The sequence below is a fragment of the Amphiura filiformis genome, chromosome 7 (assembly GCF_039555335.1).
Source record: "Amphiura filiformis chromosome 7, Afil_fr2py, whole genome shotgun sequence".
NCBI lineage: Eukaryota > Metazoa > Echinodermata > Ophiuroidea > Amphilepidida > Amphiuridae > Amphiura > Amphiura filiformis.
Genome location: NC_092634.1, coordinates 57,979,499 through 57,995,441, shown reverse-complemented (window position 1 = coordinate 57,995,441; position 15,943 = coordinate 57,979,499). Strand labels below are relative to the sequence as shown.

Below are 15,943 nucleotides of genomic sequence, written 5' to 3'. Positions count from 1 at the left end.
CACAGCCAAGCACTATCTACGATATTTTATAATGAGGTAGCCCATTGCGTTATTGCATCTTTGACCTGGCTGCAGAAACACAAAACGTTTTACAGAAAACGTTTATTTGCTGCAAAACATTCCGTAATTAACTTGTAAAATGTGCTCCATCACTTAGCGTTCTTGTGGCTTTGATTCTCATCTTATAAGCTTTTGGAGTTAGTTTGTGCTTCTGAGGGGTTAGTTTATAATTATACTTACGCGAATCAGATTCTCCAGAGACAGGCTGTTCTAATCTCTGTGCAAACTCCCTGCAATACCAAACCAGTAGTTCTTGTCCTTTCTGTACAGGTTTGATTGTGTAGAAGTAGATATCGGTTTTATATTGGCAAGCGACAAGGTTTTGATCACCGCTGGAGCTAGCGGGGTTGACATGACGCATCCAGTTACTTCTCTCTGCGTCAAAGCCATCTATGTAATGCACGAACTGGCTGCCGTTGTAGATCTGTGTATTGCGAGAAAAGAATCCTCATCAATTGTTGTGATTTGCGCATACGGTCGAATACAATCAATATGGACCATAAGAGCTTTATCCCAGTGGCATAGTCCAATAACCTCAATTACATAATCATAGTGCAAAATTTGATCTCAAGTTGAAGAGTATGAGTTTTTGTACCCAAATCTTCAAAGGTCATTCAATGAATGTACAAATGTATTGGGGTTTAAGAACTTTTCTCCTGATAGATGAGCATGTTGTGGATCCAGAGGATGATTTAAGGAAGCCCTATCATGCACTGCAAAAGTGTTATCACTAGAGTTGCTGTGGGGGCATCGCCACACCTCCTCCACAGTGAGTATGTTACCTTCCCAGTATTTAAGAATGCCGGTACCCATTTATACACCTGGGTGGAGAAGAATATTACTTAAGGGCACAACACGATGGCGTTATACCGGGGCTCGAACCCGCAACCTTTCGATTATGAGTCGGAGCCCGTTCCGCTTGGCCACCGTGCTCCCTTATATTATTTATAATTATGTTAGAATATTATATACAGGGTGTCCCAAAAGTCTCGATACCTTTTTAAACCATTGTATCTTTAAGAAGAAATAGTATACAGAAAATATGAAAACATATTTAGAAAGAGGACATTTGGGCATTTTTTTTTGGTACCAAACTTGCTAATATTTGCATGTTGTAGTATGAAGATACGAGCAAATGTTTATCATATTGGAAAATCGTTCTTTCAACCGGAGAAACAAAAACACTTAATTAAATGCAAACGAATTGTCAAATTAACACCCTCTTCTGCATTTGCTCACAATCCTAACAAAGTGACTTGGTAAAGTAATTTTCCTTATCTCAAGGATTTTATAATGTTTTGATTGAGTTGATACCCCTATCATTACTGAATTGTCACATTGAAACTCCCCTTTTCATGCTAAGTCAGAAGACATTATGCATGAATATAGCGCATATGCAAAAATGGTTAATGGGAACAAATCACCAAGAACATTGTCAAATTGAAACACTATTCCCAACAACTTCACATTATTTTTATTTTGTTCTTCCGTAGTTTGGACTTTTTTTGTTTTGCAAGTAGTCTATTCGGAATATGTTCAAGATGTCCATCATATAAATTCGCACACTCGCGTACTCTGACGGTGAAGTACTGAATGACGCTTCTGCAAGTGTCTCATTCAAGTTTTCTTATCTCACTCTCTATGTTTTCCTTCAAGTCGGGTATGCTGCGAGGTTTTGTGCTATACACTCGGTCTTTGAGATAACCCCACAGGAAAAAATCAGGTTGACTTAAATCCGGAGAATGAGGTGGCCATGTTTGATCAGTTTTGAGGAACATGATCTTCTCATGGAAACGATTTTCAAGCCATTGGAGAGTCACTTTGGCTGTGTGTGGAGTCGCACCGTCCTGTTGAAACCATTGTGTTTTGCTCTGCTACCCCCCCCCCCTTCCATTCAAGCGCATTCAAGCGGTTTGTTTTTGCACAGTGCTGACATTTTGTATGCACGAATAAGTGATAAATGGCGTTGTATCAACATAACTTACAATATTCAACAACAAATTCACATTCTTTGGTTTTATGCCGAAACGAAATCGGTCAAACTTACTCAAAAGAAGTTCAACGAACATTATCAACTCATTGGGCATGCTCGAGCACCATCAAAATGCTGCTTAAAAACATTGTCAACAAATTCTCTAAGACAGGATCAGTGCGTGATTCAGTGCGCTATGGACGTAGGAAGACAAGGCGATACACGAAACATTGATAAAGTAAGACGTGCTGTATCAGCAAGCCCAAGAAGATCTGTGAATGTTCAAAAAAGGAATGACTGCTGTATGGTACTACGCGTTATGTGCCTATACATTCATCTAACATTATTTTTAAGTAGGAGGCACAAAAGGGGGCAAGTTTGGTACAAAAAAATTGCCCAAGTGTCTTCTTTCCAAATATGTTTTCAAATTTTTTTAAACCATTTCTTCTTAAAGATACAAAGGTTTAAAAAGGTATCGAGACTTTTGGGACACCCTGTATAATTCTGTTAGAATAGAATATTGTCAAAGGTGTTACTTACCCTCCAAAAGTATTTTCTGTTTGCTTCTTTAGGTACTTCTTCACGGCGATAAATCTGTCCAACCAATGGGCCGAATCGAGTGCCTCGCGGGATGAACTCCATTGCGCTTACTCCTATGATCTGCGATGATAATAATAATAAGAGGAAAATAATAAGACGAAAAAATAAAACATTCTGAAACAGACAATTGTATGAAGTCAATGGAAAGACTCGTTACCACTTTGACTTTTTGCATTGGTACGGGTTCCCGCCGATTCTGTATAGGCGTAGATGGGTCCTGAGATAACTGATTTTTGGCATATACGATACATTTGTGTATCGTACGAACTGGGATCCATGGGGCCAGATGAAATAATTTACCATGTTTGAAAGTGTTATTGAAATAAAATTAATTTTTGCCCCCTGTACGATCCTGTGGTGCCATTGCGTGGGACTTTTTCTCGGTCTAAAAATACTGCTTGGTATAGTAGACAAAAGATTCGAATTCAGCATACTCAATTTAAGAAAAATTTAAGCAAACTTACCAATTGGAACGCGTTTTTGCAAAATAGAACCAGTCTATAAAACCATTTCTAATAAGTTTCATTTGGATTTTATTTTATCGAACCATTTTTCTCAATATAATCTGAATGAATACAAAATACTTTCGATCCTCTATAGCAGCTCAAACATAGATTACCCCACAGTGAGATGTAAACTCGGCAATACAATGCATTAGATGCCTTATAGGGGAAATTCCCTAAAACGCGCTCAGGTCTATCAATAATATTATGCAGAATCAAATCATACGGCATTTGAGTTCCCATATATGGCACGACGCGGTTCACCGGAGTAAAGTTGGCTGCTTGTTCATGTGGTTGGTGCAAGGTCCCCGGAAAGCTCGGTTAATTCAACCATAATAACAATATTGACAAGTATTTATTTACTAATATTTTTGAGTTCAAGTTCAATCGTCCAAACAGTTCGTCGTCTATAAAGCTCTCTTGGAGCGTTTGTCCTAAAAACGCGTACACTTTCGATGGCATTGTTCGCACCCCATGCATGTTGGTTTGGAGGCCTGGTTTTATTAACCCGTGATCTAAAGACAATAGGTTATTATCATTGATGGTCGTGGATAGCGAAAGTAAACTTTTTTTTTTGTATTTTCCATGTACAAGTGACCAGATTAAATTTTGCCTTTCAGTTTTTTACCGTTTTTTTTAAGCATTCTCTGGTTTTGTTTTCAGATATTTAACGATGATATCATTTGGAGCGCTCTGTTTTATTTACTATTTTGTTTCTGCTTTATCATTCTGTTTGCTTCGGTTTTTTATGCTGTTCTTTATTTCACTGTCTTTCCCCCTCATTCATCTTCGAATATTTATCCAAGCTTTTAAACCCTCGTTTGTATTATTGTTATAGTTATAACCCGAATAAAAGCGCTACGCGTTTTTTGTTTTGTTTGCTTGTTCTTTTCATTATATTTTTCTGATGAAAAAACCCCACTAAAAATGCAATAAAATGTGTAGTTTACGAGCTGTATGATCAGTACATCTTACAAGTGTCGCAACAGGCCTATAAATATATTGATGGAGCTCTTACGATAAAAAAGAGTGCTTATCAAAAAGTACAATATTCTCTCTTTCCCTCCTCTTTGGTTTTTCTCTCTCCCTCCCTCCCTCTCCCCCTCCTCCTCCACTCTCCGTCCTTCGCCCCCCCTCTCGATCTCTCTCCCCTCCCTCTCTTCTTCATCTCATTTTGATATGGCTGATGGAAAACGGCAAATCAGTATGAATAATTAAACACCGCACTTTAAAATGGTCAATAGTGAAATAACCATTATGTTCCATCGAAAGTGTATTTTTTGATATCATGAATTGTGTTTTTTTAATGACACTTTATTTTCTCTCTCAGATATATAGTCTGTGCCGCAGCCTGAGTCTTTCTGAATAGTCATCCCTTCACGGAATCGCGGAACTAATGCCATGCCGTAGAGTATTTGACGAAGTCTATTTTTGCACCTGCGGTTCCAAAAGAGCCGAGCAACAGGTTGTTTGGTAAAGTTTTACAAAGTGCTAATTATTCCAAGGCGTTTCACTTTCGGATGGATTTTAATCTATACTTGTATAAAGAATAATCGAAACGCGTATAGTTTGATCATATTAGGAGTTATCTAAACCAGACAAATAGTTTTCACTTCCTTATTAATGGTTATAAACAGTTAAACAGGTGTAATTTGTAGGCTATATTGTCGATATTATTCAAATATTAAAAATATTATTACCCTCAAAATATTAAAATATATTTTATAATCCTGTACTGTTTGAACTTGGAAGTATTTATTAACGAAGAAATATTAAACTAATATCAACATACGTGCTTTGCTTTGATTTAACCATTCACACTACGCTCGGCTTATATACATTTATTTAATTGATAATGTAAAATTTTACAATACCTGGCCAAATGGCAGCATTTTAAAAGTTGAGATATTAAACATACGAAGTAGCGTCAGAATTAAAATATATGCATGGGAATCGCATTAACTGGTGTTTTTTTTTAATCTAAATGTTATTATTTAATACAATTATGTTGTACTTCGTAACAAAGTTGCTTTTCTAAATCTTATTATTAACAAAATACTTATACTGTCAAAACATGTATTTGAACTTTGAAATCGAAATGTCTGTAACATTGCATAATATAGACCGGCTCTATTTAACTATCTCTCACGTCCCCAATATCCCCCTCTTCCTCTCCCGGGCTCCCCCCTCTCTTTCTCTCTCCCTCCCCCTCCTCTATCTCTCCCTCCTTCCCCTCTCTCTTTCCCTTTCTTCGCAAACTATAGTTGCTATGGATAATCTCGTATAGCCCCTCTATTCTGTACGCTTTCATACAAAAATGATTAGTTGCATTATGAACATTGACACAGACCAGCATTATTTCACCTACCTGTTCGTCGCCTTCTTCAGCACGTTTAAACGTCAGATTTCCGGGGAGTGACAGCACTGATTTACTGTCGCTACCTTCGTCTCCATTCACTGGTTTGTCGTTGACAACGTAGATGCAGTTGTCTTGGTACCGGACTTCTTCCAAGTCACTCCAGTCTTGTTCTTCTTCTGCCGGTGTAGAACAGCCCATGTTGGCAACACAGCCTTCCAATGGTGATCTCTGTGTAAGAGAAGAAAGATTGCACAGAAACACATAACATTAGCCATCATTTAATATCTCAAATGATCTCTGAAAATGAAAATTCCAAAACGGCTGCATTCCAAAACGGCTGCATAAAAGATTATACTTGTGGACGGACGCATTGTCGAACATTATCCACTACTGGTATAATACGGTATTGCTCTGTATTGCTCGGGACACAACATACTACATACTTTTTCACACAATAAAAATCGGGATGGAAAATTGAAAAACTAAAATTTCCAGTCCCTTTTGGATGATCTTTGTCCTTCATCATGTCTATCCCAGCCAACACAAAACGTTTTATACAAAAAACGTTTAATAAGGGATCACTCAATTTTAGATTTAAAATTAATCTCATGGATCTGAATTTTAAATCTTAAAGATTTAATTTTAAATCTCTAAGATTTAATTTTAAATCTCTAAGATTTAATTTTAAATCTAATGCTTGATTGGTCCATAATCACAATCAATTTGGATTTTTCTTAAATCCTTGAAATTTAGACTTTAGAGTATGATTAAAACCAACCGACACAGACAGGCAAAATACATCCGTAATTTCCAATACACTTTCTAAACTCCGTGAACTCAACATCATACATATGATACAGAACGTTTCAATCAATAATCCTTTCAATTAAAAATACAGAAGATAAACAAAATAGACAAACGAACATATCCTTATTAAAGAAAAATTCACCTGGAAGTTTCAGTAAAAATATTCATTTAACAGTATTTCAGTTCATTATAAGCTATGTTCATATTTTATCTAAAAATACATTTTATCTGAAAAGACGAGAAGAATTGTGATGGAGAGCCAGAGAAAGCGCGCCAAATGCAATAGGAAAATGTTGGCTATAACAGCTGGAACAAACCCGGATTTGAGTATTCAGTATAAAAACCAAATGAAAAGAAATTAACCACTGTATCTTTTTATTATTAACTCATACTGAGCTCCTTGTGCGACAGTTTCTATTACTTTGTAAATAATATGAAACCATTTTGAGAATAGACTAAAAATTATTGGAGACAAATAGAGACAATTGAATAGTGTTTCGATTGCTAACTATCTAGTTTCAATTAGGCGGGATGTGGTGTGTAATGTGTTTGATTGAAAAGCATATACCTTTAGTGGTGTGTTTAAGTTACACTGCAAAACTGGGGACAGATTGGTGTTTAGAAAGTTCAATATTTAGCATTTAAACATTTTAATGTTTAGATCATAAACATATTTCATTATTCAAATATTTTTAATTTTCTAAACTCTAATCTGTCCCCGATTTTTAAACAGTTACACTGTTCTTGCAGTGTACTCTTAAAGGAGTGTTTCGTGATCCTAGCATCCTCTTTTTATGACATTTTTCAGTAGATATCCACGAAAAAAGCTTATTCCCAAAATTTAAGTTGATTCCGATTTTGCGTTTGCGAGTTATGCATGATTATATGTAGGGCCTATTACACTGCTCCATAGACAATGCGTGTTGTAATTTCGTTCTGGTGCACCAGAACGAAATTCAAATTTCACGATATCTTTGCAAAACGAATTAATCTGCAAGAAATATTTTGTACATAAACATTATGTAGCCAGAGGTTTCCAGTGATATAAAAATCTCAACTTTTTTTGAGAAAAGTGGGGGATGAGGCTGTGGATCACGAAATGCCCCTTTAATACTTTTGTTTTTACTTTTTCATAATTACAGTGATTAGTTCCTACGTGTATACATGAAAAACATTTTAAGACGAGTCGGATGGCAGGAGCTATAGCCATATCTCAGTTTTAGCCATATAACTGATGTACTGCAATGTACTTCTTAATATACATGTACAATATACTAGGAAATGAGTCAAGGAAGCCAATAATCGCATTTAGGCATATATTTCCATATAGGTATTACGGTTTCATAACGAAGTTTTGGGCGTTTTACCCCTCCCAAGAAAAATCATGCATGCACATGGGACCTTGTATCTCCTTTATAGAACCCATACCATTCCTCATATGTGTCAGCTTTATTCGTCATTAACATGTGTAAACAAATTCCAATCTTTAGTCATGTTAGTGGTAAAAATATTATATAAAATTCAATACTTTTAAGGTTTGTTCCATATGCGCAAAAATAAACAACAACATTATCTATTGAATTTTCTACAAATCAGAATCTTTTGTGAAATCTGCGAAATTAAAAATTTTTGCGAAAGGTTGTTTTTACTACGAAAAGGGCACATAATATTTAGCCATAGTGACTTCACCCGAACTTGAACTTGGCTTCCTACAAATTACAAAAGGTCAAAAATGCACAGAATGCCATCATTTTTGGGGAAGCCACATATTCCACCATAAACAAGCAATCATGCATACAAATTAGCAACACTATGACGTATCATTGATTGACACAAAACATTATCCCTGGGGACCTCAATCTTTTGTAAGAAATACTTCAAAATTATGGAAAAAGTTTAGACATTCCAACATTTTTCAAATTTTAGGATATTTCTAGATCTTTACAGTTGACAAAAAAAACTAATCCAAGCAAACTATATTGTTTCAACAAACTAGTTAAAGTACACAACCATATTCTTATGGCAAATTATTGGGTGGCCCAAAGCAGAATTACTTCAGGGCTACATCAAGCTGCAGTATAACTTCATGGCTACTTTAGTACTCCATATAGCTATGCACGCACTATGATGTGTAGCTCATGGTGGAGTAGGTTACTGCAGGACTACTCCAGCTTGGAGTAGCCCTGCAGTAACTCTGCTATAGGCCACCCAATAACTGACCATAAGAATATGGTTGTAATGTTCTGCTCTGAATTTACCCACAATTACATAATAATGTGCATTTTTCCAGTTATTTTTAGCATTGCATGCCGGACGAAGTGTGATTTATAAGAAAAATCACATTTCTGGTTTCTGAAGCAATAATGTTAATTTCAAGGAAGAAATGACAAAGGAAGACACTTTTATACTGCAAGAAATATTGAAACCAGCTTGTCTGCTCACGGACGTGTCTCTTATTTCCATGGACTGCTGAAACCATCATGTGAGCATGTCCAGTCTGTGGGTTTTTAGCGGGTTGGCCGTCGGACAAGTTTAGAACTGTCAAGCTTTCGTCAGGAGTATAATAGCTCTGACTTCTTCAGGACAAAGTACCTAAGAATGAGACACATCGATTTTTATTATCTAAATCAATATATTATTGAAAAATAATACGTTGATGTTTTGCAAAAGTTCATTCTTCAAATCATATACTTTGAAAACTTGCTTGATTTATTGTTGTGAATGCGTTATGTACGTTATACAAAAGTGATGTGGTTTCAGCCCTCTTTACAAGACCCACAGAACCTATCAAAGTATATGTGATATTTGAATTCTTCTACACACTCGCTATGAATTGATCAATGCAATTTTTCTAAAGCTCACTACCATTCGCAAGATGCTGTGAACTACCAAATCGCAAAAATTTAAAATAGTTGCTAACCTTAAATCCTGCAACATGTTGTCATGATCAAACTTTTTCGCGTAATAACCAAACTGCAAAATACAATGCTAATGTAATTTTACCGGTCGCAGGAACGTCGTTTGAACAGAATGGTGTTTGATGGAATGGTGCTAGCAACAGATTTTGACATATCTTTGTATGGTTGTAAAAATAGAAGCAGCTTAGAAAAATGAATGCTCTTTTTAAAGGAGTATTTTGTGATCCTAGCATCCTCTTTTTATGACATTTTTCAGTAGATATCCACGAAAAAAGTTTATTCCCAAAATTTCAGTTGTTTCCGATTTTGCGTTTGCGTCAAATTTCACGATATCTTTGCTAAACGAAATAATCTGCAAGAACTTTTTTGTATATAAACATTATGTAGCCATAGGTTTCCAGTGATATAAAAATCTCAACTTTTTTTGAGAAAAGTGGGGGGATGAGGCTGTGATCACGAAATGCCCTTTTAATATTTACAACAATTTGTATTAGCTTCGAGTGTCATGGAGTGAACTATAATGGCAAATCCTAGCTTGAAGAAAGTGTCTGCAATGTAATTATAAATGATAACCAAGAACTTCTTAACATGTCTTTCATCGTGTTTAGAAACAAAGGGAGCAAATAACAAATTATTTGAAAATCTCCCAAAATCGGTGAGGGTGGGAACATGTTATTTATTTTACGATTTCCTGATTGAATATGATAGTGATATTTGTTTGAAGGGTAAAACAAACGACTGGTTCCTTTTGCATGAAAGTGAACAAATTGGGGGCCTACTTATACTATACACCTGATTCGCGATATCCGTGAACTTTGTCTTTTTTTAAAGACAATTCTTGTTTGAGGTTAATTACAACTTAACACGCGACTTAACTTTTTTTTTTTTGCGACTCAAGTTAATTCAAGATTCGCGCGCAATATCCAAACCTGCACATATGCTAGGCACATGAACGATGTTACAACAAAATGAAGAAAGTTACTTTTATACTTTATAATTAGGTGATTCGATGAAATTTTGCTTGAAACATAGTAGTCACTAATTAAGTCACTTGTTATTCATCGCAATTTTGCTTATTCGCATAAATTCCCATGAAGTTCTAGGATTTCACAATTTATTCGTAATCAAAATTTCAAGATAAATAGTGCGCAACAACCAAACTGCAAAATATATGCTAAGGCAATCTTACCGGTCGCAGGAACGATGTTTCAGGGTGGAATGGATGGTTGCAATCAATGGGAGCTGATGAAATATTTCTTTCACCTGCATCAGACATGGCAGATGGTATCTCGGTCAACGAAGCAGGTAAAGAAAATGCTCTTTTGTACAGCGGCATATATCCCGCTCCTCCAAAATGAGGCAACTCATCCTCCATCTCAGCTGGTCTCTTACCACTCGGGATCTCAAAGTCTGGTTCCAAACCCATGGTTTGTACCAATTAGAGGCTTGCTTACAACAATTATCTGCTAAATCCAAAACCACTTTTGCTTCCCGAACTGATGTTACCACGGCGGTCTCTTATTGCACAATGTTATCATCTCCCGTTCCTCGGTTTGTTTTGACCAAAGTTTCATGTGCAATATGATATATATATAGTACCCTGGATATAGTATATTGAGTAGTAAATATACATATAGGGATTTTTACACAGTAACTTCCGCTTTTGTTAAGCATTTTAAGTTAGCGCGCTAGCTACAAAATGACACGAAGCCTCGTTTTAGTCACGAATCATTCCTGCCATAAAAGGTGCTGAAATTCGCCCCACTGCACAATTCTATACTTTCACATTAGCATGACAAAAGGCGTGCTTCGAGAGTGGATTCCCCGGCATATGACTGAGTAATTGTTTAACTGTGCCCAGTGATTTATTGACATCAATAATTGTCACATATCCAGGGGTTTCAAATTCAATTTCAAAGTAATTTTGATGAAATATATTCCATTTTTGTTTTTACTTTTTTATGCATACGATCATTTACGCATTTTGGGTCCGTGCGTCAATGTGTTATAATGACGCATGCAATTCTAGTATTTGATAAAAAAAATTATAGAAGCTTGTGAATATCAATCATCATTTTGGAGCAATTTAGATCGCAAACTTTAAGTTGATACCTCACTTCAAACATCGTGTCTTCACTGGCTTGCATTTAATATAAAACTTTTTCGTGGTGCTCGGGTTGCGCAGTTTTCAAATTATACTGCTAGGCCCTATATGATTATTTTAGCAGCTAGTCTTAAAATGGCGTCACAAAATTAATATTTGTCTTTTTTTCTTTCTTTCTTTCTTTCTTTCTTTCTTTCTTTCTTTCTTTCTTTCTTTCTTTCTTTCTTTCTTTCTTTCTTTCTTTCTTTCTTTCTTTCTTTCTTTCTTTCTTTCTTTCTTTCTTTCTTTCTTTCTTTCTTTCTTTCTTTCTTTCTTTCTTTCTTTCCTCGTTTTTTTGCTTTTTTTTTCTTAAAAAATACATATTATTAAAGCATTTTACTGAATGCATCCTTTAATTTTTTTTACAATGATCACTGAATGCGTGAAGGTGTACAGTAAGTTCAGGTGAAATACAGTACACGGAATGGCATATATAGTCTGCTGTTGGCGTTTCATATCGATACATCGATTTTATACTTGCAAATAGAAATGCTTTGATTTATAACAACATTTATTATACCAAATTCAAAAAGGATATGCTTTTGGTATCAAAAACACGCTTCCACACGCACCCCAAAAGGATGATGATGATAATAATATGTGCAAAATTTGTATCCAGTGAAGCCATTTCAGTAGCCGTGAGATACCACCAAACCCTATTACCGTATCACTACCCCATTGCTTAGAACAGCAGTGTGATAAAATGCAAGGTACTTGAATATCTCTATGTGCTAAACATCTGGCTACACCAAATACCACCAGGATTGATGAAAAACAAGGGTTGTCTCATAGAGCCCGCCAAGCCGCTGTAGGCCTATATGATTATCAAGTTGAATTTTTTTCGCATTCATACCTTTTGGGTCAAATATTTATTTCGGAGAAAACTATTTTGGCCTAAAATTATATAGCAGTCCATCATATAATAATCAATATGTATTGCAACCAAATTTGATTAAGGGGTACTACACCCCTGTGGTAAATTTGTGAATATTTTTGCATTTTTCTCAAAAAATAATAACACAATGGTAACAAAATTTATGTATATTATTGGGGCAAGGAATCCAATTACTATACTGAAATTTCAGTGACCCAAGACAAGCGGTTCAGTATATATGATAGGAAATAAGGTACATCCTAACGGTACCATATTTCTTATCATAAATAACGAACCGCTTGTCTTGGGTCACTGGAATTCCAGTGTAGTAATTGGATACCCTGCCCCAATAATATACATAACTTTTGATACCACTGTGTTATTAGTTTTAAGAAAAATGCAAAATAGACACAAATTTATCGAGGGGGGGTAAGTACCCTTAAGTTAAAGATTCATGTGATTATTAATTTAATATTTTTACAGTTGTGTTGGACAATGTGCATATTTGGAGATTTCAAGCCAATTATTAACCTGTCAGCTTTTGAAGTTAGTGTTTAGGCCCTACTTGCCAACCTGCCGCAAGTTATTTTAATTAAAACTTTGAGTTATTCTATAACATTGTGCTCTCTGCTACTATTTAATATCATAATGTTCTGCATGCTAGCCGGGCTTCACCATGAATGAGTCCAAGTTGTGAGATATTTTCTCAAAATATCGAAAGCTACCTTAAGAATCTAAAACTAAACTAATACTATTTACTAGGCCTGTTTGTACTCGTTTTTCAGCATTTTTCATGCTGATTCCAAATATGGTTTTGAAAATTTACATTTCTGAAATTTTTGAATTTTTAAAACAAAATTTGAAACTTGTCGTCTGCAGTGATCTTTACTATTTAATATTAACTGAAGTAGGAAATAATACCAATACCTTAAAAGTAATTAAGAAACTGCATAAACTTAAGTAAATTTGTGTTCTGATAATGAGAACTCTAATCTGTCATTAATGTTTAATTCTTCATAATAATTTCTCTCGTATAAATAAAGTACTTCCTTCCACGTTCAGCTACCGAACTCTTGATTTTGTGCAGCCCTGGGAAAAACAAATTCATTATTTTGGCGTCAAATTTGTTTGCAAATTTGTAATAACTCATGTATTTGAACCATTTCTGAAAGAAAACTTTAAGTGGTCTATTACTTTACAAAAATCCATTTTGCATATTTTATTCCGAGACTTCAAGTTGCTTTTTTCAAAATTCGAAAACTTCGACCAAAAAAAACACAAAAATTACCAGTTTTAAAATTATGTTGATACTGACATCAATACCGTCACGATTGAATGACCACAGTTATACACGGCATGCATCCACTGCGCATGAGCAGACTAGCAATTGTTCAGGTGCTACCATATATGGCATAAAGGGAACATACCTGTGAAAATAAGCGACCTTTCGCAAGATGTAAATAAACAATCCCTGTTTTCATTGTTTAATTGTTGTAAAGCGAACTCGGTCTTGATTCTAAGAATTATACTGAATATTTGACGTCAATCTCAGAAAAGCGAGAGGACTTAAAAAAGGGATGTGAGAAAGTAAAAGTTGTAGAACAATAAAAGGAATTTTGGTTAATCATTTGTAAGCAAAATGACGTTTTACAGGTAGCTGCATGCAGGTTTAGGTATAAAAAAAACCTGGTACAACTTTGGGTATGAGGTCTAATGATATAGGGCCTAATATAAACTTTGCGAATGACGTTATCTCACAATTGGTTTGTGATTAGGTTCTAAGAACTCGTTACGCCTATCCTGTAGAAACTATACCCGATTTAAAAGGGCATTTGTGATCCACAGCCTCATCCCCCCACTTTTATCCACACAAAAAAGAGATTTTTATACCACTGGATACCTCTGGCTACATAATGTTTATGTACCGGTACAGTATTTCTTGCAGATTAATTCGTTTAGCAAAAATATCGCCAAATTTGAATTTCGTTCTGGTATACAATGTACCAGAACGAAATTACAACAGTGGCTTATAAGTTATATGGAGCAGTGTAAAACACATTATCATGCATAACTCACAAACGCAAAATCGGAATCAACTGAAATTTTGGGAATAAGCTTTTTTCGTGGATATCTACTGAAAAATATCACATACAGACGATGCTAGGATCACGAAATCCTCCTTTAACATGTTTAAAGGCATATTCAGTTATTTGCTAATCAGAAAGTCAGAAAAGTATAGATGTGCTATTAAGTATTAGTATATTAGCCTGCAAGTGGTTCGAAAGCCGTGTATCAAAGGTCCATTCAGTGATTTGCTCATCTGCACGATCGTAAAACTAAAAATCATCAAAATTCATAAAAGTGTCAACACTGTTTTTGCCAATATCTCAAAAACAATATTTAATAGCGACATCCGACTCATTCCCCTGTCTCAAATGACCATACGGGTATGTTCCTCCGGAAAAAAACCCTTTTGGATTTCGCAGCTCCGAAAGACCCTTATATTTGACAAAAATGAGCTCCGAAAGACCCTTGAATTGGATAATTTCAGCTCTAAAAGACCCCAAAATTGCCCATTCCTCATATTTCTGGGTTTTTTTTCCCCAGGCGATTTTCAACTAGAAAGTCAAGAAAGACCCTTGATTTTACTTGTTCGCAGCTCCGAAATACCCCCCCTTTAGCGGTACGCCGTCAGCTCCCAAAGATCCACCACCTCAAAATTCCGGGGGAACATACCCGGGGGGAGGGGGGCTATTCCTCCGGCGGAAACCAAACAAGAAATGTCTTTAAAAAGACAACACCATGGATGAAATTCATGTTTCATAATTTTACATTGACAAGTACTTGGAATGCTAGTAATTTTGTGTGTGTAGCACATGCACAACTAACCGGGTTGGAAATGTTGTTACCACGAATACCACCAAAGACATACTATAAGCTAAATTGAAAAATGTGTGTTAAAAAACTTAAATAGGTCTACATTTAATTTATACTTAATTTATACTTGTACAAACAAAGGGATCAATGGAAATCACATCCACCGAGTTTCGCATCAATCCAACAATCTATATTCAGACGACTTTGTGATTACATATTTTACGTTTTATGACATGACTTTGAACATTCTGACAATCCAACAATATATACTTATTCCACCTCAGGCTCAGATGACCTTTAACAATTATAATCAAAAATCAATCAATCCCAGGGGTTCCCTGGCTCAATTCAATCTTTATTTTCTGAATGTGTTGATTATAATTGTTACTACTAACTGCCCAGTTGCTCTACCAAAATGTATAAAACCAAAGCAACTATCTACCCCAATTACTGGTATTTAACCCCCCCCCCACTAGTGTCACTCCCAACATCAATTAGTGATGGTATAAACTAACCCTAGTTAACAGTGCAAGTGCCTGGGCACCTTATAGGCCTACCCAGCTTGGTTCCTGTCTGGTCAGATAATTGCTCATTATAATTGTTGAATTAGTGGTCACTTGTTGACAGCTTATCAGTAGCCTGGATCAGCAGGGGTGCATTTATATCATTTTTCATAGAGCAATTGTTCAAAATATTTAATGTCAAATGGTTCCTAAAAACCTTATTTGTGAATGGATTTTTATCGTTGACAAAACAAAATGTATGTTTAATATATCAATTATTCCATTAACAGCAATTTCCTAAGTTTCCATCCATAAATAATCACAGAG

The 15,943-nt window shown here is 35.5% G+C and overlaps 1 protein-coding gene across 3 annotated transcripts in view; it reads right to left on the bottom strand.

Annotated features, from left to right (window-relative positions):
• The window catches only part of LOC140157393 (PR domain zinc finger protein 1-like), a 40,753-nt gene that overhangs the window by 4,412 nt on the left and 20,398 nt on the right, over positions 1-15,943 (bottom strand). For 2 of the 3 annotated variants that reach the window (XM_072180573.1, XM_072180575.1), the window contains exons 2-4: positions 5,504-5,722; positions 2,573-2,692; positions 241-484 (exon numbers count right to left, since the gene is read on the bottom strand). In XM_072180573.1, the coding sequence (XP_072036674.1) occupies positions 241-484; positions 2,573-2,692; positions 5,504-5,722 (583 nt within the window). Of the gene's footprint in view, positions 1-240; positions 485-2,572; positions 2,693-5,503; positions 5,723-10,408; positions 10,817-15,943 lie in introns of those variants that run through there. The other variant, XM_072180574.1, reaches the window with a different exon arrangement.